At 40.7% G+C, this 23,015-nt stretch overlaps 1 protein-coding gene across 4 annotated transcripts in view; it reads left to right on the top strand.

Annotated features, from left to right (window-relative positions):
* The first annotated feature begins 1,142 nt into the window (after positions 1 to 1,142).
* Positions 1,143 to 23,015, top strand: part of LOC133636209 (transmembrane channel-like protein 3) — a 143,094-nt gene continuing 121,221 nt past the window's right edge. For 3 of the 4 annotated variants that reach the window (XM_062030008.1, XM_062030000.1, XM_062029991.1), the window contains exons 1-2: positions 1,143 to 1,270; positions 14,848 to 14,994. In XM_062030008.1, the coding sequence (XP_061885992.1) occupies positions 1,149 to 1,270; positions 14,848 to 14,994 (269 nt within the window). In that variant the 5' untranslated portion in view covers positions 1,143 to 1,148. Of the gene's footprint in view, positions 1,271 to 6,108; positions 6,448 to 14,847; positions 14,995 to 23,015 lie in introns of those variants that run through there. The other variant, XM_062030016.1, reaches the window with a different exon arrangement.

Genomic DNA, 23,015 nt, shown 5'->3' with positions numbered 1-23,015 from the left:
TGTTGACAAAATACACTGTACATTATATACCTCAGCTAACTAAACTATGGAAATGTATAATATAATTCATATAGCAATACGGTCTCACTGCACAGCAGGCCAGCAGTTAGCCGAGTCATTGTGCACAATCCATGTTGAGGCACAATGCAGTGACGTGCCTCAACTGGCTGCTGATCACCGCACCGTCTCTTCTCAGTATTTGAACGGCAAATGTGAAAATAAAAATAAAAATAATCTAAAACTGGTGAAGTTAAATGGAAAATAACTTTAGTATAATCACTGGATACATATAATAAATAAATGATAAATGGGTTATACTTGTATAGCGCTTTTCTACCTTCAAGGTACTCAAAGCGCTTCGACAGTATTTCCACATTCATCCATTCACACACACATTCACACACTGATGGCGGGAGCTGTCATGCAAGGCGCTAACCAGCAGCCATCAGGAGCAAGGGTGAAGTGTCTTGCCCAAGGACACAACGGACGTGACTAGGAAGGTAGAAGGTGGGGATTGAACCCAAGTAACCAGCAACACTCCGATTGCTGACCCGGCCACTCTACCAACTTCACCACGCCGCCCCTATAACAATTTAATTAATTTTTTTTCTTTTTACTTTTTTTTTCTTTCCATGATGGCAGGGGAGGCCGTGCCTCCCCTGCCTCTAGTGACGGCACGCCACTGATATATATATATATATATATATATATATATATATATATATATATATATATATATATATATATATATATATATAAAGCTAATAAAAAAAACAAGAAGCAAATAATTTTATATTATCTATATCATGTATTTAATTAAGAAATACTTAATTTATTTTATTTTGTAACTATTCTTCCAAACTATAAATATATGTATCGATATCATTTTCATAATTTTAATGTATTTAATGTTTTTTGTTAGTGTTAACATTGTTTTTTTCAAAACAGCATACATGAAAACATCTAATAAGATACTAATAATATTTACAAGCAAACATGCAACTGCTGCAGGTCAAACACAGCAGTGAGTTGTGTACTGTCCCTTTAAGAGATGAGAACATTACTGATTGGCTTGATGTGTCTTTTGACTTCTGCTGCCTTTAGAGGAGGTCGCGGTACCCAGCAGTCACATTCTGACAAGAGACAGCATGAGTACACTGTCTGAATCTTTGGTGGGAAGCAGCAGGTCTTTGTCTGCAGCCAAGAGACACAAAAGCACCAGGAAAAATTCCAGGAGGATTTATTCAACTTACCAGGACCACCAGCCCGGGTGAGCCAACTTCTCACTATCTGTAAAATTCATATATCTTCTTATTTGTTGATTGAACCTTGATTGACATCCTGTAGACTCAAGCTTCTGTCCAAAGTGGGTACAGTTACGATCCGCAGCCTTTTTGATTGGCCCTTAGCATATTAAATTATATTGGAAATTAAAAAGTTAATTTATCTGTAAAAAAAAGTCTAATTGTCAGGAATAATTTGATCAAGTTTGCCTTAATTATTAAAAAGCTGTCCATCACTACAATATAATGTATTGCTAAAATAAATAAATTAAAAACTTTGCTCTCTATTTGACCTAACTGGTAAGACCCCCTGAAAAATGTATGGACATATCAGAATCAGAATCAGAAATACATTATTAATCCCGGGAGGAAAAGTAGTATTTATAAAGTATTTGGATTATACAGAATCATATATTAATAAACTCTAATTATAGATAACATTTACACATAGATTTAATGAATTATGACCAAAAAAATAATAAAAAATGAAATACAAATAATTTTAGTTTAAATATCAAATTTAACAACATCAAATATATTGGCCTCCTTCAAAAAATAGATATAAATGTGTGTGTGTGTGTGTGTATATATATATATATATATATATATATATATATATATATATATATATATATATATATATATATATATATATATATATATATATATATATATATATATATATATATATATATATATATATATATATATATATACGTATGTATGTATATATATATACTGTATATGTTTGTTTATTAACGTTACCATGTTTATTAACATTAACATTGACATTACCATATTTGTTAACATTAACATATGACATATTGACAGCATTGCATAGCTTGACCTACATTTGATTGATAAATAAAAACATCAAGTCCCTGCTCACATAAAAGTGTGTTTTATTATTTACTGTTATTTAAAATGTCATTCAATCTCACAGTTCCAATATTAACTTGCTGTAATTTACAAGAGACATATTTATAGGGTTCTAATGAGTGATAATAGGAATAAATAATATATTCTTCCCCTGATTTGATTAGGATTATGTTGCACCACGGTATCCAAAGTGTGGTCCCAAGGGCCATTTTCGGCCCGCAGCTCTTTTGAGTATTGTAACATTAAGATTAATCGAATAATAATGAGATATAGCTTATATAACTTAAGTCAGGGGTGTCCAAAGTGCGGCCCGGGGGCCATTTGTGGCCCGCAGCTCGGTTTTTATTGGCCCGTGTCACATTCTAGAGACAAACTAAACAGGTCCCAAATTAGAACAAAAACCTATGAAAAATTAAACGGGACCAAATCCCCCCAAAATGGGACCTGAAACCAAAATGGCCGACAACCTGAGCGTCTTACTGTATAAGGTCTTTGATGATTTTCGTGTGTCCTGTCATGATGAAAAAGTGTACAAATTTCTTGTGAGACATGATATGTTTTTGAGTGTACTTAAAGCTCTCAAAAGTGTTTCAGTTGATGGTATAATAGCAATATTACTAAATACAGGCTTAGTTTTGAGCACAGTTAACATAAATACAAATAAAATCATTACTAAAAAAAATCATGAATTCTTTTATTGCTTTGTTATCTATAACACAAAGCTAAGATGTATACGTTATTTTTCGAAATGTTAGCATATGTTCACCTACATTGTTTTGGTTTGAGTATTTTTCATATACAAAATGTATAAAAGTGGCCCTCGCATCCTTCAATTTTTCTCTATGTGGCCCTTGCTGGAAAATGTTTGGACACCTCTGGCTTAGGTAGTACAATACACTGACCTCGATTAGATTGCTTTTAACGTCTTTCCCTCTTGAATCCTGGGCTTTAGACATACTAATTAGAGAAACTAAATACCTGTAGTATTTGAGTGTAAATACTATATATAAGGTGTAAAGTACATGGAGCATGTTGTTTTGAAAGCAAAGACTTGGATGGTTAGTGTACAGTATATATTGAACAAGTACGTACTGGGATAATACCAATAGTTTTACTGGTAGAGGAATGATACTTGTAGCTTGGCAAAGTCCAAAGTGTGACCTTCAAAATGCTGTTAAGTATGTGAAATTAGTGTTTTGTTTTATGAAAATATTAATTACATATGCTGCTCTGTGACTGCTTGCTTGTCTTATTGATGATGCAGTGCTTGTGCTTTGAATTGTCTGTTCTAAATTGTTTTGGTGTAGAAAGAGATAAGGTGTAGAAAGTTAAGTTATACATGTGACCACGCCACCTACCAATCACAGTTAAGTACTTGCATGTAGCATCCTTCGCTAAGCCGCTGGAATGACAATAATCGCTCCCTAGTGTTTAGGAGAGACACAGGGTTAACAATGGAATTAGAGAGAGTGCATATAAACTGTGTAACATGTAAACTTTGATAGTAACAATGAGTAGACTAATCAGATTATGAAGCGTACACCCAGGGCGGTTGCTAGGAATTTTGGGCCCCTCTACCCCATTAATTGCCACTTTCAATATTCTTGTTGTTTATTGTTCTTGACAGCATCTGGTATAATACACCCAATTGGTTTCCTTTTTTACGATTAACCACTTAACAAGTCAAAGTATTATTATGTAAATTAGGTATTTTTAGTTGTCTTATTCTCATTTCACCCATTTCTAACAAGTTATTACAACTATGTTTAATTCACCACTCAACAAATATGTATAGTTGGTATTTTATTGTATTTAACAATCAAGCAGGGGCAGCACGGTGGCACAGGGGTTAGTGCATGTGCCTCACAATATGACGGTCCTGAGTAGTCCTGGGTTCGATCCCAGGCTCAGGATCTTTCTGTGTGGAGTTTGCATGTTATCCCCATGACTGCGTGGGTTCCCTCCGGGTACTTCGGCTTCCTCCCACCTCCAAAGACATGCACCTGGGGATAGGTTGATTGGCAACACTAAATTGGCCCTTGTGTTTGAATGTGAGTGTGAATGTTGTCTGTCTATCTGTGTTGGCCCTGCGATGAGGTGGCGACTTGTCCAGGGTGTACCCCACCTTCCACCCGAATGCAGCTGAGATAGGCTCCAGCACCCACCGCAACCCCAAAAAGGGACAAGCGGTAGAAAATGGATGGATGGAACAATCAAGCACTGATAAAATACAAGTGTCCTGGCTCAAGATAGTCCAAAGGTAAATATGTAGCATTTACCTTAAATGTGCAAGTAAAACAAAGACCACATATGCTGTTATAAAACAAATATCAAAAACACCAACAAGGTTAATTTATTCTCAATTAAAGTTTAAATTGAGTTCTAAAAAATGTAGCATATATTTATATGAAATAATTGAAATAGCCGAGGTGTTGAATAATGTCTTTGTCACTGCCAGTGTTACAGCAGTTCAGTAATACACCAAAACAGCCAAGCAGCCAAACATCACTCACTCACTTAAAGGCATCATTGGACTGTGGGGAGTGATCGTTTGCAGTGGGTCAAACTCAGATGAAGCAGCCACTGATAATTCTGGTGCAGCAGACTATACAGGTTTATTTTTACAATATATATATATTGTAAACATTAAATGTTATTTTTCATAGAAAAACTGAAGCAGAACTAACCTATCTTGGACAAAATTTAAATGGGCTTCTTAGCACCATAGCTCTTGGTGGAGAACTTCACTTTTCCTTAAAAAAATATTTCTAAATCATTCAAAATTCAGTATGAACTGTTCATAATTCTAAATAGTGTTTTTTACTTTGTTATTGTCAGCTGTTATGTTGTATTTTATTTTATATTGGTATGAAAACAAATAACAACTACACCAAATATTTTAACATCTAACTTTTTTGTATTTAGGCTATTAAATGTCCCACTAATAACACATTTTACATGACTACAATGAACACATCATGATAACGTACGTAACTGACCATCGTCAGATGCTCATAATTAGTAATTATGGGCGTCTAACAAAGATCAATAGTCAGTTACTCAGTAATATATTATTAATGTTAATAATTACTCAGTATAAATAATCATTAATTACTGAGTAGAAGTTTAATGTGTCATAATAGAGAAGAGTTGTCCTATGGTTTTTGCGTCCGTGAATGCATCACTGGCTGAGCCAGAGTTTTGACACATGAAAGAGTGCGGCTGCTGTCAATACAACATATAATTTGTTTGTTTTGTTGTGGTTAAGACAGAAAGTGACCAGTTTTGTTAAATAATAGTTTTGTTGCTGATGTTGTTTTTGGTGTGGTTATGGCTGACAGTAATCCGTTTTGTCAATAAAATGATTGTTGATGCACCGCACCTTTTTGTCCTCCTTATATCGTCTCGGCTGACGTCGTCGTTGTTTTATCTACTGTGACCACTTGTTGACAATAGTATGGAATAATTTGTTATGTGTTTATTTTGTTTAGAGTTTAAAGTTGGATTTGGATTTGGATTTTTTTTCTGTTCGCGTATGACAAGGAAGCTGTGCACAAATGCGCAGGCACGCACCTTAGAGGGATCCCCCTAGAGTTTTCCTAAACAAGCCATTTTTTTAAATGTGATGCTCCAGAAACTCAATCTGCTCAAAGGAGAGTCAGTTTTGTAGCTTCTGTAACGAGCTAAACTGTTTTCAGATGTGTGAACATGATTGCACAAGGGTTTTCTAATCATCAATTAGCCTTCTGAGCCAATGAGCAAACACATTGTACCATTAGAACACTGGAGTGATAGTTGCTGGAAATGGGCCTCTATACACCTATGTAGATATTCCACCAAAAACCAGACATTTGCAGCTAGAATAGTCATTTACCACATTAGCAATGTATAGAGCAGACCTGGGCATTGTGCGGCCCGCGGGCCGCATCCGGCCCTTTGTACGTCCCTGTCCGGCCCGCGTGAGGCCAATTATAAATTACAAAATAAATTTTAAAAAGCATCTATTTCGAGTGTGCAATACAACGGTGCTGCTTTTGTTTTGAAAAGCGTTATTTGTATTACTTCCGTGTGGACGTATGCTCGTGCGCGCAGCGGCAATCTCAAATTACAAAATAAATTAAAAAAAACATCTTTGTCGTGCGTGCAATACAACTGTGCTGCTTTTATTTTGAAAAGTGTTATATGTGCGTATGTCCTGTGAGGGAAGGCGCACAGCGACAAGTGATGCCCGCTAAAAAGAGAAAAGTTGATGACGAATGGCGTGTTTTCAACAAGACAAGTAAAGGTAAAGCTGTGTGCTTATTTGTGGTACACACGTTGCTGTGTTTAAAGAATATAGTGTAACGACCTGCTGAAGTAGATGTTGTCTTCTTGAGTTGCGTAAATGAGTGAGGAGACGTGCGTGTGGAAGGAACGAGATATGTTGAGCTGTGTTAGTATAGCTTGCTCAATAAAAGTTTAAAAAGAGCGTCAGACTTGATGTGCACTTCTTCTGGACGCTACAATTGGTGGCAGAAGTAAAACTTTGCGCATACTACACTGTTTGTGTGCTACGTCATCGGGAGGTACGTGCCACGTGAGGAGCTCGCCGCAAAGAGAGAGAGAGAGAGAGAGCGTTTACAGGTGCAGCCACGCTGCTTGCCACGGGGGGAATTCCGCCCTCAATGAAGACTCCCAGGTTTGATGGCAAGGCGAACTGGGAGGCATTTCATCCCACTTGTGACATCAATTGTAGCGTCCAGAAGAAGTGCACACCAAGTCTGATGCACTTTTTAAACTTTTATTGAGCAAGCTATACTAACACAGCTCAACATATCTCGTTCTTTCCAAAAGGAAAACCAATCCTCACTCCTCATTTCCGCAACAGCAACGCTTCCTCCTTCTTCGCCAATCACCTTACAGGCGTGCTACGTTCACAACGTTTTCTTATCTGGTTAAATAAAGGTTTTACAACAAAGAGGATGCAGGATAAAGTGACAGAAATTGAAATTTTTGTATTGTAATATACATCAGGAAGTGTTGTGTAAGAAAGTGTTAAAAATAAAACCATCAAAAGCCATCTGCTTTTGTATAAAGATAAGTTAGGTTAAATGAAAATATTATTATTATTATCTATCTTACGGTATATCAAAAATAATTTGAGCAAAATTTAATTGAAATATTGTCAGTGTGGCCCTCCAGCAGTGCTCGGGTTGCTCATGCGGCCCCCGGTAAAAATTAATTGCCCACCCCTGGTATAGAGTGTATTTCTTTAAAGTTAAGACTAGTTTAAAGTTATCTTCATTGAAAAGTACAGTGCTTTTCCTTCAAAAATAAGGACATTTCAATGTGACCCCAAACTTTTGAACGGTAGTGTACTAAGGACAGTCAAAATAGCAACAACAAAACCAGACAACAAAAACAAAACAAAAACACCTGATGATGATGATGATGATGATGATGATGATGATGATGAGGTTAGAAAGCTGCCCACAAGTATATAGACAGAGTTTAGGCTTTGGCTAAAATGATAGTTGAATTTGTTTTTCACACAACTCCTTTGTTAGCTTGCCTGATTTACTAAGTTCCAAATATCACGTGCTTAACAGCTTGCGCAATCTATACAATAATGTGTACTATTAGTGGGCATGTTGGTGCGTTTTACTAAGACTGCATGCGCAATTGAAAAGTGGTGCAGACCGCCTTATTTAAATGAGGATATTGCGTGTTTTATACGGGGCATCACCACGGAGACTCATTTACTGTCCATTCATTTTATCATGCTTCTACCTGCAGGGTTTTGCTATGTTTTCAAATATGCAGGAGACATACTGTACAATAGGAAGGGGATTCATATGGCCACATTTGTCACGGTTTACCTGACACATGAAACCTGAACAAAAGGGGGGGGGGGGTGCAGAAAAGCAAAGATCCACTTTTGCCGCCAAATGGCAGGAGTGTGTTGACTATTGTATTGTGGCAATTCCAACTTCGACCACAGTGTCAGTTGCTACATAGAGTGGTACTTTCCATCAATTTTAGCAGACTGCATTGCAAAAATTTTACCGCCCCTCCTTTTTCTCATGTGAGATCCACCCAGGAATCCCTTCCCTACTGTATACTACATTTATGGGCATTTTAGAAGCATTCCTGCAGTGCATCTACAATGAAAATATTGTAGATCTGAACGTACTCCACTCAAGACACAAAAAATGCATACTCGGTATAACATTTTTTTTTTTCATATAAAAAATATTTTAGTAATATACTGCATATTATTTCTATGTGAAAAAAACGAACGCCATTAAAATAATTCTCAAGGACACCAAAACCGTTCAACTGAATTTGCTTTAATCATACTTTTAAGTCCCATAAAATTATACAATTCTGTGTAATAATTTTTATTTCTGACCGCCTAAAATGTTGACACACGCGTAGGACGGAGGATTCTCTTCTGTACATTGTCTGTCTGCGCAGCGTGAGGACCGATTCTGCAGCTGTGTGTGAAACTGTCAGTTTACAAGTCCTTCTCACACGTGCTATACAAAACGCTAAATTAGCAGGACTTTTAAAATATACATCATTATTTTATTCTGTAAAAAAAGCATAATTCAATTTGCAATTCCTAAATTAAGCATCCTCCAAATGTTGCAGAATCGTTAACAATAATTTTTATGTGGGGAAAACCTAAATCTCCTATTTGAATAGTTATTTTCTCAATTTAACATTTTTACTGTAATAGACTATAGATATAATTATTCATGCTAAATTAAGATTATGATGTAAAGTCAATGAAGAAAAATAAGTAAATAGATCTAAAAACAAGGGCAATTTCTAAGGATACAATTTTAAATCTTGGCAAGTGGCAAAAAATGTACAGTGTACAGCCTCCTATGCTCAGAAGATGTAAAGTGACCACTTTACATCTGGAGCATATGGAAAGGCATCAAGTGAATTACTAACTACAATGCCCAAGGTGCACACTGCCAAAAGGACCCCTCCCAGGCAGATGCCCTCAACTGGTTCTGTGCCAGTTTTGATGACCCCAGCAACAAAAACAACTGTGCCAGACTCACATCACCGCCTGATGACAATCTTTTCAGAGTAACCTAGAAGATGTGAGGAATACCCTTAAAAAGGATCAATCCTCTCAAAGCCGTAAGCCCAGACAACATTCAAGGGCGGGTACCGAAGGACCGTGCCCACCAAACAGACACTTTTAACATCTCCAATTATCCTCCGTTCCACCTGCTTGAAGACAGCGTCCATCATTCCAAAGAGCTCCACAGTGACAGGTCTGAATTACTATAGTATCCCTTACTCTGATAGTCATGAAAAGTTGGTCATGCACCAGATTATGACCTTCACCAGTACGCCTACAGGAAGATCCACTTCATATAATCAGTGGTCCACACAGCTCTCATGTACCTGGGGAGCAGGAACTCCTACGTCCCTCTGCTCTTCCTGGACTTCAACACCATTAACCTACAGACCATGGTGAAGATCCTACAGACCGTGGTGAAGAAACTTGACACGGTAGGGCTGAGTCCCTCATTGAAGAACTGGGTCCTTGACTTCTTGACTAACAGACCATAGACTGTCAGGATCCACAACACTGTATCCTCTTCCATAATCTCAGGAATGTGTGCTAGCCCCCTCCTTGTCACAATACTATGACTGCACTACTAAACACCCTATAACTGTCATATTGTGAAGTTTTTGGATGACACAGCAGTAGTGGAATGCATCACAGACAACAATAAATCAGAGTACAGAGAGGAGGTAGAAAATCTGGTGTATTGGTTCAAAAGCACAAGCCTTTTGCAGCAATGTAAAGAAAACCATGGAGATGGTGGTAGACTTCAGGAAGGTTAGACAGACCCCCATCCTTCTCGCACATTAAAGGAAAAGCTGTGGAAGTGGTCCCCAGCTTTCGGTATCTTGGGTTCATCTGTCCAGGGACCATCATCTCGTCTGATCAAGAAGGCACACCAGCATTTCTTCTTTGTCAAGAAACTGTGGCGTGTTGGACTAGTGCGTTCTATTCCCAGTAGTTTCTACAGTTGTGTAGTGGCGAGCACCAGCATAAGGGTGTGGCACAGAAGCTGCATGGCTTAAGAGATGCAGGCACTGCAGAGGGTGTTGAGAGATGCTCAGATAATCTTGAAGAGCAGACTTCCCACCACCTTCAGAAGCAGACTGTTGCGCCATATTTTTAACAAAAACGTGGTTGAAACCATCCGTTCCGGACGAGGCAGTTAGCATCGAGGGGCTAACTATGTTTTCGGTCGGACAGGAGCAGCACTCTCACTGGGAAATCCCGAGGCGGTGGTGTTTGCATCCATCCATCCATCCATTTTCTACCGCTTGTCCCTTTTTGGGGTCGCGGGGGGTGCTGGAGCCTATCTCAGCTGCATCCGGGCGGAAGGCGGGGTACACCCTGGACAAGTCGCCACCTCATCGCAGGGCCAACACAGACAGACAGACAACATTCACACTCACATTCTACATCAATAATAACTGGTGCAATAATGGGAAGATAGTATCACATCACTGCTCTCCTGATGTTGAACTATTAACTATAAAATGCAGGCCATTTTATTTACCCCGGGAATTCAGTGCTATGATCTTCACAGCAGTGTACATTCACCCCAGTGCTAACACCAAAGAAGCTTTGAATGCTTAGTACTGTTCCATCAATGAACTGCAATCTACACATCCAGAGGGAGTTTTCATCGTGGCAGGGGATTTTAATCAAGATAACATGAAAACAGTGTTCCCTCATTTCCATCAATATGTGAATTTTGCAACAAGGGGTGGAAGCAAGCTGGACTTGGTTAATAGTAATATTAAACAGGCGTATACAGCTGCACCACGCCCCCACCTCGGCTCCTCAGACCATCTATCTGTGATGCTAATTCCTGCATACAAGCCCCTGCTGATCAGGAAGCAAGCTACAGTGAAGCAGGTGAGGACCTGGCCAGAGGGAGCAATGTCAGCATTACAAGGCTGCTTCGAAACTACAGACTGGGACATGTTCAAAGCAGCCGCCACCGAAAATCACCACACATATGTGGAGGAGTATGCAGAGTCTGTGTCCGCATACATTCAGAAGTGCATGGAGGATGTCAGTGTGATCAAGAACATCCCCACATGGGCCAACGAGAAACCCTGGATGAACAGTGAGGTACGTGCAATGCTGAAGGCTCGGAACAAGGCTTTCAAGTCTGGCGACATGTTGGCATTAAAATCAGCCAGAGCTAACCTGAACCGTGCCATTAAGGTTGCAAAGCGTGCTCACAGTCAGAAAGTGCATGACTTCTTCGAGAACCCTACAAACACTAGACGAATGTGGCAGGGCATACAGGTCATCACGGACTATAAAGCTTCCCCCTGTCCCTGTGACAACAGTATCAGCTTCCTAAATGACCTTAACAACTACTTAGCAAGGTTTGAGGCACTTAACACCACTCCGGCGAGAAAATCCATCCCTCGCCCTGATGAGCAGCCGCTCAACCTGGATATAGCGGATGTCCGGAAAACCCTGAGGAGAGTGAACCCCTGGAAAGCACCGGGACCTGATGACATTCCAGGCAAGGTGCTTAAGGGATGTGCAGACCAGCTGGCTGGGGTTCTCACAGACATCGTCAACATCTCGCTGACCCAGGCTGTGGTACCATCATGTTTTAAGACGGCCACAATCATCCCAGTGCCTAAAAAACCCACAATCTCCTCCCTCAATGATTACCACCCCGTTGCACTCACCCCCATCATAATGAAGTGCTTCGAGAGGCTGGTAGAGGAATATATTGTCTCCAGACTTCCCCCCACATTCGACCAATACCAGTTTGCTTATCGCCCTAACCGCTCCACAGAGGACGCCATCTCCTCTGCACTGCACCTGAGTTTAGAACATCTGGAAGGAAAGGACACACATGTGCGGATGTTGTTCCTGGACTTCAGCTCAGCATTCAACACCATCATCCCGCAGCACTTGTTGAGCAAACTGGCCCCACTTGGATTCAGTACCCCCCTTTGCAACTGGCTGCTTGACTTCCTCACAGACAGACCCCAATCTGTGAGAGTGGGCAACAACACCTCCAGTGCCATCTCCCTGAGCACCAGCTCCCCCCAGGGCTGCATCCTGAGTCCGCTGCTGTTCACGTTGATGACCCATGACTGCTGCGCCAGGTCCACTACTAACCACATTGTGAAGTATGCGGACGACACGACAGTAGTGGGCCTCATCCGTGACAACAATGACATGGACTACAGGGAGGAGGTGAAACATCTGGTTGACTGGTGGAGAACCAACAACCTGGTCCTGAATGTCAACAAGACCAAGGAGATCATCGTTGACTTCAGGAAGCATCAGTCCAGCCACGCTCCACTCTACATCAACGGCACAGCGGTGGAGATAGTAAGCAGCACCAAATTCCTGGGGGTGCAGATAACTAACAATATAACCTGGTCCCTACACACTGGAGCTCTTGTAAAAAGAGCTCAGCAGCGCATGCATTTTTTGCGTCGGATGAAAAGAGCACAGCTACCTCCCCCCATTCTCACCACATTCTACAGAGGCACTATAGAGAGCCTGCTGACCAACTGCATCTCTGTCTGGACTGGAGCCTGCAGTGCCTCAGACTGGAAGTCTCTGCAGAGAGTGGTGAGGATGGCGGAAAAGATCATCAGGACTCCTCTTCCTCCTATCCAGGAGATCGCAAAACGCCGCTGCCTGACCAGGGCTCAGAAAATCTGCAAAGACTCCTCCCACCCCCACCAAGGACTGTTTTCACTGCTGGACTCTAGAAAGAGGTTCCACAGCCTCCGAAGCAGAACCTCCAGGTTCTGTAACAGCTTCTTCCCTCGGGCCGTAAGACTCTTGAACGCATCATAATTAAATTATCCCCTCATCTCCTCCCAAAATGGATTAACGCGCTGGAATATAAAGACGATATAACATACATCCATAAACGTGGACGCATGTGAAAAAGTGCAATATATACACTACCGTTCAAAAGTTTGGGGTCACCCAAACAATTTTGTGGAATAGCCTTCATTTCTAAGAACAAGAATAGACTGTCAAGTTTCAGATGAAAGTTCTCTTTTTCTGGCCATTTTGAGCGTTTAATTGACCCCACAAATGTGATGCTCCAGAAACTCAATCTGCTCAAGGGAAGGTCAGTTTTGTAGCTTCTGTAATGAGCTAAACTGTTTTCAGATGTGTGAACATGATTGCACAAGGGTTTTCTAATCATTAATTAGCCTTCTGAGCCAATGAGCAAACACATTGTACCATTAGAACACTGGAGTGATAGTTGCTGGAAATGGGCCTCTATACACCTATGTAGATATTGCACCAAAAACCAGACATTTGCAGCTAGAATAGTCATTTACCACATTAGCAATGTATAGAGTGTATTTCTTTAAAGTTAAGACTCGTTTAAAGTTATCTTCATTGAAAAGTACAGTGCTTTTCCTTCAAAAATAAGGACATTTCAATGTGACCCCAAACTTTTGAACGGTAGTGTATATCTGTACAGTAATCTATTTATTTATTTATATATATTTATTTATTTTATATATATATTTATATATTATTTATGTACATTTATTTATTTATATATGCACCTTATTGCTTTTTTATCCTGCACTACCATGAGCTTATGTAACGAAATTTCGTTCTTATCTGTGCTGTAAAGTTCAAATTTGAATGACAATAAAAAGGAAGTATAAGTCTAAGTCTAAGATGCAGAAAGAGGGCTCTCTGCATTACCAAGGATTAAGAGTACGACCACCAGACTGAGGAACAGCTTTTTTCCGTTGCTGTTGGACTGCTGAACTTGTCCTCTGTACTAATGGATACCAATCTCCCAAGCTTATATCAACAATTTAACCACCCTCCCGATCCCTGCAAGAGGAACTCATCACTTGCCCATGTGTCTTAACTGTGCTGAACTTTGGTTTGGTCTACTGTCATTGTTTTTACATTCTATTTGCACTTCAGGATTACAATTTGTTGTATTTTTTATTTATTCTAGTCTATTCATAATCTAGTTCTATAACCTTATTCTATTTATAACCTACTTTATGTATATCTTATTTGATTTAAATGATTATCTATGCTGTCGTTCATGTGGTGCTCATTGGGCTAAATCTCGGACTTCAGGTACTACATTTCTGGCCATCATATGTGACACAGTTCCTTGACTTCTTGGTGTGTAGAATTGCGTAAAATTCAATGATAAAGTAGTGTATTTCTGAATTTTATTTGAAAAAACCTATGATTATGATTTGTAGTAATTGTCCAGCACTCATTTTTGTAAAGGAAAGCCGAAGCTTAGATGATCTTTTAGGTTGTATGAAATTAATTTGACAGCGGAACCGTGTTATATTCAGAAAGTTCAGTTAGAAGCCAAGTTAGGACAAACACTGAAAAGGAACTAAGTGACCTTGTTAAGAACAGCACTTATTTCAGAGCAGCTGCAGGGGTGCTTTGTTGCTCCACCCCACACCAAAAGTAAAAGGTATCGAGAAGGAAATGCAAAAAAAAAAAAAAATCAGTTGGCGGACAACAAAATGACAGGTGGGGAAACGGAAGTTGACATGAAGATTGTGATGATCTGTTTGGTTTATTATGGACGAAATATACATTAGCCATTGTAATGATTTCTTATCCTGCTTTTTATCACATATTATTCTACAGTTCCTCTGATGAGGAAGACAAAGACGATGAACGAGTGGACAGCAATGATCCGGAGGAAATGTTCCAGAACATTCAGTATCAGAAGGAGATCATTGCCAACATTCGGACCAGACCCTGGCCAATGAGACGCAAGCTCAAAGTCTTAAAGTATGCTTTCTGTCTTCCTAATTTAAATAAACATGCATGTACTGTATTATCACCATTTGAATGAATCAACATGCTATCTTTATGATAAAAAAAAGTATAGCAGTACTTCCTTTATTGCGGCCCACTACAAGTACTGTAAATTGCTCCCGACAATTAGTATTACCGTTTCAAATTAAAATGATCATAAACCGTTATTGATTACCACACTTAATAATCAGTGGTATTGCTTTTCCTAGAGAAGCAAGCTAGCGTGCTAATCGTTATCTAGCTTGAATGCTAACTAGAAAACAAGACACATTAGCATCTTTCCCCAGCAGGAACCTGGAACACCAAGATTCCGAGTAGCCCCTAAACGTCATAGAAAAATATTTAATATATTTTAATTTTATTTAAAACAATTATTTCTTTATTTTTGTCTAAATTAATGCGCTTAAACATAAACCAAAATGCTTAATGAATCATGATCGTTTCGACAGCTCCCTCCTCTCTTCTCATGCAATGGACTATTCCATGTTACTGAGTATTGCAGACATTATTCAGGAAAACACCATGTGTCTTCCACCAAAGAAAATATAATGTACAAACCCCAAAACCAGTGAAGTTGGCACGTTGTGTAAATCGTAGATAAAAACAGAATACAATGATTTGCAAATCCTTTTCAACCTATATTCAGTTGAATACACTGCAAAGACAAGACATTTAATGTTCAAACTGGTAAACTTCGTTATTTTTTGCAAATATTAGCTCATTTACAATTTGATGCCTGCAACATGTTTCAAAAAAGCTGGCACAAGTGGCAAAAAAGACTGAGAAAGTTGAGGAATGCTCATCAAACACTTATTTGGAACATCCCACAGGTGAACAGGCTAATTGGGAACATGTTGGTGCCATGATTGGGTATAAAAGCAGCTTCCATGAAATGCACAGTCATTCACAAACAAGGATTGGGCGAGGGTCACCACTTTGTGAAAAAATGTGTGAGCAAATTGTCGAACAGTTTAACAACATTTCTCAACGAGACATGTTGCAAGGAATTTAGGGATTTCACCAACTACGGTCTGTAATATAATCAAAAGGTTTTGAGAATGTGGAGAAATCACTGCACGTAAGCGGCAAGGCGAAAAACCAACATTTAATGCCTGTGACCTTCGATCCCTCAGGCGGTACTGCATCAAAAACCGACATCAGTGTGTGAGGGATATCACCAAATCAGTAATAATTGTTTTTATTATACAGATGATCAATATAATAGCAACATTAAATGTGATGTGATAACAAATTGTCAATTATTAATTTTAATAGCAGAAGCTTGTATGCAAACTACAACAACATTAAGAACTTTTTGGAACACATCAACGAACCCTTCAAGGTGATTGCTGTCACAGAAACATGGATTGATGATAAAAAAGGAATAGATTTTGATCTGGAAGGATATGAACTAAACTACATCAACAGAACCAACAAAAATGGAGGAGGAGTAGCTGTGTACATGATGAAGAACCTGAACTACAAAGTGAACAGGAAGTGAACAAAAAGTTTTAGCAACTGTTATGTATAGAAAAGGGGTAGGATTAAATAAGCTCTGCTTCTTCCTACTCCTTTTCAAACATGTTGAAAAGAGAAACTGGAAATTGTGATGTATCATGTTGTATGCTTGCATGTTCGAAATAAACTCAAACTCAAAACATGGACTCAGGAACACTTCAGAAAACCACTGTCAGTAACTACAATTTGTCGCTACATCTGTAAGTGCAAGTTAAAACTCTACTATGCAAAGCAAAGGCATTCATCAACAACACCCAGAAACGCTGCCGGCTTTGTTGGGCACGAGCTCATATAAGATGGACCGATGCAAAGTGGAAAAGTGTCTGTGGTCTGACGAGTCCACATTTCACATTGTTTTTGGAAACTGTGGACGTTGTGTCCTTTGGACCAAAGAGGAAAAGAACCATCCGGACTGTTATAGGCGCAAAGTTCAAAAGCCAGCATCTGTGATGATATGGGGGTGAATTAGTGCCCAAGGCATGGGTAATTTACACATCTGTGAAGGCGCCATTAATGCTAAAAGGTACATACAGGTTTTGGAGCAACATATGTTGCCATCCAAGCAACGTCTTTTTCATGGACGCCCCTGCTTATTACAGCAAGACAATGCCAAGCCACATTCTGCATGTGTTTCAACAGCGTGGCTTCGTAGTAAAAGAGTGCAGGTACTAGACTGGCTTGCCTGTAGTACAGACCTGTCTCCCATTGAAAATGTGTGGCCCATTATGAAGCTTAAAATACGACAACAGAGACCCCGGACTGTTGAACAACTTAAGCTGTACATCAAGCAAGAATGGGAAATAATTCCACCTGAAAAGCTTAAAAAATGTGTCGCCTCAGCTCCAAAACTTTAACTGAGTGTCGTTAAAAGGAAAGGCCGTGTAACACAGTGGTAAAATTGCCCATGTGCCAACTTTTTTACAATGTTTTGCTGACATAAAATTCTAACTTAATAATTGTTTGCAAAAAAAAACAAGTTTTTCAGTTCCAACATTAAATATCTTATCATTGCAGTTTATTCAATTGAATATAAATTGAAAAGGATTTGCAAATAATTGTATTCTGTTTTTATTTACGATTTAGACAACGTGCCAACTTCACTGGTTTTTGGTTTTGTATGTGTTTAATTTTTTTACATAAAAATGTATTGAATTATAAGATTTCAATGTGTGTAAGTAGTATTTGAACACATTAAACGTATCATAACGTATCATAACGTATCATAACGATAACTGTGATATTACATTTTTATATCGTTACATTACTACGCACAAGGTTGTTTTTTTATTTTATTTTAGTAAAGTCATTTTTCAAAAGTATGTATGATTTGTGTTGATATACTGAATCAATATCGGTATCTGCCAATATCAAATGCTCCAATATCGTTATCGTATCGGAAGTAAAAACGATTGTATTGGGACCGTAATAATAGTGATAGTGGTAATTACTGTTCAGGAAGCTTTGTGTGAATTTTGATTGCAGTATTTCAACAAAAATCGATAATTTTGTCAAAGCAGTTGTGTGAAAATCTGCCCTGTATGTTAATGGAAAAATGTCAACTAATGTCAATTAAAACATGTTGTTTATTTACGTTTTACGTTCATTGAATGAATGATCAAGGCTTTAGTTGAAAGGCTTTCACAGCTTCATGATTTCACTAAACGTAGGCAGCATGGAGGGAGGAGCTCGATAAAGACGGAGAGCGTCTCAGATGTGCTGAGTACGTGCCATTGATAGGAGGTTTTTTATGGGCACTCTGTTATTACTGCAGAGCTTTATTACCCCATCAAGTATGGGAGGCAATTCTGCATTTTTACATCCCCTTTAATCTCAGACTGAATCTCTCTGATCACTTCCACTGCCATAATAATAGCTCATATATTATTTCAAGTTGCACATTTTATCCCCGATTTTATTCTTAGGCTGTAGTCACGCACAATCATTTGTACCGTGATGAACTGGTACGCTCCTCCCTTTCCAGGCTCACACTGCTCAGCATTTGCACTAATCATTCGTGCTACAACTAGTGCACTTTTATTCTGATCTAGTTCTGTGATTTCCATGACTTTGTGTATTATTTCCGATCTTATTATTTTTACTGTTAAGGATACCGGCTGTCATTAATTTCACTACTGCGAGACCAACGATTGTGTTTTTTATGCACACAAATGTAGTCGGTGGGGAGTGAGTGTTCTGTGGGGTTGGCTTTTGGATCATTGTGCGTCTTTGTTCATTTTGTTTAGAATTGATCATCGGGACGCAGGGGCCGTGTCAAAAATACGGTTTTAAATCTGCAGATCACCAGTGTTGCCAGATGGGACATGACAGTGTTTTGTACCAGTAGCTTAAAACTGTCATATTTTAAGGACCTGTATGCCCAATTAAATGTTACCCAGGACCATCTGTGAGAGTAAAACATTACAGCAGACTCTGTGCAGAAGGTCTGTTCAACTGATTTGTTCCAGGGGCCAAATTTCTTACCTCTCCCTTCACTGTTATTCTTTTTTTGAGAACCAGCATCCTCTGTAGTGGACATTTAGTTTTGGTCTATTTCTTTTGTGAGAGTTAAAAATTTGAGAAAAAATTGCTCTTTATACAAGGTAAAAGTGACCGCTGCACTGGATTGTGGCCTTTAAAGTTTAAAAAGGATCTGCCAATGTGTTTACACTGGTCCACGTTCCTCTAATGTTCCTCTAATGTCTTTAGGAATTTGCTGCATAAATGTTAGTCACTCCCAAGTTTTGAACTGACTTTTGGGGCCAGTCTCGTGTCAATCAATCATGATCATTTTGACAGCTACCCATTTCTTCTCACGCAGTGGACTATTCCATGTTAAGCCTGAACTATACTCTCGTGTCACACAGATTGCGTAAATCCCTGCTGTGGACCCTCCCGCAGACTAGGGGTAAACTGGGGTGCCACCTCACTCAGAGGTGGAACGAATGGAAGCAGTGTTTTTTAAACTGTGGTACGCGTACCACTCAGGCGGCATCTACTACTTTTATAGTTTAATTGTTTATTTCAGGTTGGGAGTCCCCAAAATACAGCCTGCAGATTGTCCCAAGTTTATTTTTATAACATGAAGTAAGAAATATTGGCATTTGGCATGCCACACCATTTATTATTGACCATGTACATTGTAGGAGTGTAACTTGCACAAACTCATTATATAGGTATTAATTTGGACAGCCTTTCCAACTCATGGTTCAATTAATAAAAAACCAAAACAGTCATCAAAAACCAACACCGAACGGTAAAACATGTGATACAAAAACACACAACTTGCCCACTGAACTATGTGGACATGATAAAAAATGTCTAAAAGTACTATACACAATTAAAAAATATACCAATTTAACCCATTTACTCGACCTGATGGGAATTATGCAAAACACTCTCCACAATTCGACATGTGTGACGCATTTTAGTTGCTCAAGCCAGGGACTGTCCAATAATGGATGGATGGATGGATGGAAAATGGATGGATGGCTAGATATGTTTTATGGATTACAAAACATTAAGGAGGTTGTCAGGGAAGTAAACCCGGTAGGAATGGTTCACATACACTTAATATTCAGAATCAGAATCAGAATCAGAATCAGAATCAGAATCGTTTTATTGCCATTGTTTGAGAACGGGTTCACAAACTAGGAATTTTTCTTGGTGCAAACGTGCGACATAAAACACATATAACACATATTTGGTATAAAAAGAGCTGTGACTGAGCTATCAGATAGACTTAGAAGGGATTCAAGGAATTCAAGGAGCTGCTGTTAGGAGTTATTGTTCATTTGCCTGACGGCCGAGGGGAAAAAACTGTTCAGGTGGCGGGAGGTGTGGGTCTGGATGGAGCGTAGTCTCCTGCCTGAGGGGGGAGGGGAGAATAGTGTGTGTCCAGGGTGAGAAGAGTCAGCTGTGATCCGACCCACACGCCTCCTGGTCCTGGAGGAGAACAAGTCCTGGAGGGATGGGAGCTTGCAGCCAATCACCTTCTCAGCAGCACGTACGATGCGCTGCAGTCTATTCTTATCCTGGACTGTGGCGCCGGGGAACCACACTGTGATGGAGGAGGTCAGAATGGACTCTATGATGGCTGAGTAAAACTGCACCAGCATCTCTGTCGGCACCTTAAGTTTCCTCAGCTGCCGCAGGAAGTACATCCTCTGCTGGGCCTTCTTGATGAGGGAGCTGATGGTCGGCTCCCACTTGAGGTCCTGGGTGATGGTGGTGCCCAAGAAACGGAAGGAGTCCACAATGGGGACGGGGGTGGGAGAGTCAATCAGGGTGAGGGGGGATGGTGGGGCTGTGACTTTCCTGAAGTCCATGATCATCTCCACTGTTTTCTGGGCGTTCAGCTCCAGGTTGTTGAGGCTGCACCAGGACGTCAGCCGGTCCACCTCTCTCCTGTAGGCGGACTCATCGCCATTCGAGATGAGCCCGATGAGGGTGGTGTCATCCGCAAACTTGAGCAGTTTTACGGATTGGTGACTGGAGGTGCAGCAGTTTGTATACAGGGAGAAGAGCCAGGGGGAGAGTACACAGCCCTGAGGAGTACCAGTGTTTGTGGTTCGACTGTCTGAGACAATCTTCCCCAGCCGTACGTGCTGTCTTCGGTCTGTCAGGAAGTCATTGATCCAACTGCAAAGGGAGTCGGGCACGCTGAGCTGGTAGAGCTTGTCTCGTAGCAGTCCAGGGAGGATGGTGTTGAAGGCAGAGCTGAAGTCCACAAACAGGATCCTAGCGTAGGTTCCTGGGGAGTCCAGATGCTCCAGGATGAAGTGGAGGGCCAGGTTCACTGCATCATCCACAGACCTGTTGGCTCTGTAGGCGAACTGCAGTGGGTCCAGGAGGGGGGCGGTGATGTCCTTGAGGGGGGGCAGGACCAAGCGCTCAAAGGACTTCATGACCACAGACGTCAGCGCGACCGGCCTGTAGTCATTTAGTCCTGTGATCCGTGCTTTCTTGGGGACAGGGACAATGGTAGAGGTCTTAAAGCAGGACGGCACGCGGCATAGCTCCAGAGAGGTGTTAAAAATGTCAGTGAAGACAGGAGCCAGCTGATCCGCACAGTGTCTGAGAGTGGAGGGGGAGACACCATCTGGCCCGGGGGCCTTCCGTGTATTCAGCTTCAAGAACTGCCGGCGTACATCCTCTTCTTTGATGGAGAGGGTCTTTACAGTCTTATGATGTTTTTGGAGTCCTGTGATGTCATTAGAGTCCTTTGAGTCCTTTAACTCCTTTAATGATGTGCTGGCATTGGTGGGGAGGGTGATGGTGGGGGGGAGCATGGCTTTGATGAGCTGAAGGCCGTTCATGACGACAGTAATGTGTGTTGAGGCCCTGAGCGAGAGTCCGGTCATTCAGGGCCTGGGGGGTTTTGGGCTTATAGTTCGTAAGGGCCCTTAGACCTCTCCAAACTGCCGCAGAATCATTGGAGCGGAACTGTTCCTGTAGACGGTTAGAGTACACATATTTAGCTTTCTCCACTTCCCTGGTGAAGTGGTACTTCGCTTCTCTGTATGTACTTCGGTCCCCGCTTCTCCACGAAGCCTCCTTCTTCTTGCGCAGCTGTCAGAGCTTGGGTGTGAACCAGGGCTTGTCGTTGTTATAACAAACCCTGGTGCACGTTGGAATGATGCGCGCCTCATTGAACTGTATATATGAGGTCACAGTGTCCGTATACTCGTCCAAATTGTTCGTGGCCGCTCCAATTGCCTCCCAGTCTGTCGTTTCCCAACAAGCACGCAACTCGTCCACAGACTCGGCGGTGAAACACTTAATGTTCCTCATAACAGGTTTAGCCAGTTTCAGTCTCTGTCTGTATGAAGGGATTACGTGCACCATCACGTGATCTGATAGTCCAAGAGCAGCGCGTGGGACTGCATGAAAAGCCTTGCTCAATGTAGTGTAGCAGTGATCCAGCGTGTTCTCCTCTCTGGTCGGGCATTTAATAAACTGTCTATACTTTGGTAATTCCTGGCTCAAATTTCCCTTGTTAAAGTCACCAAGCACGATAACAAGAGAGTCAGGAAAGGACTGTTCCACATGTAAGATCTGTCCTGCGAGCGCGCGCTGAGCGTCACGCACGTCCGCGCCTGGCGGGATGTAAACAGCCACGAGAATGAATGAAACAATCTCACGCGGTGAGTAAAAGGGTTTACAGTGGAAGAAGAAATATTCCAGAGAAGAAGAACAGTGTCTAAAAAGGACAGTCACGTCTGTGCACCAGCTATTGTTGATAAAGAAGCATAGTCCCCCACCTCTTTTTTTGCCAGAGAGCGCCGCATCTCGGTCCGCGCGGAGGAGATGAAAGCCCTCCAGTTCAAGCGCGCTGTCCGGGACACTTGCGCTCAGCCAAGTCTCCGTGAAGCACAACACACAAGATGAGGAGAAGTCCTTGTTCCTTCTCATCAGCAACGCTAGCTCGTCCATCTTGTTGGCAAGTGAGCGGACGTTGGAGAGGAAGATGCCTGGTA

The sequence above is a fragment of the Entelurus aequoreus genome, linkage group LG02, assembly GCF_033978785.1.
Source record: "Entelurus aequoreus isolate RoL-2023_Sb linkage group LG02, RoL_Eaeq_v1.1, whole genome shotgun sequence".
NCBI classification, from domain to species: Eukaryota; Metazoa; Chordata; class Actinopteri; order Syngnathiformes; family Syngnathidae; genus Entelurus; species Entelurus aequoreus.
The sequence above is the reverse complement of the archived record's forward strand: the minus strand, read 5'-3'. Positions and strand labels throughout refer to the sequence as shown.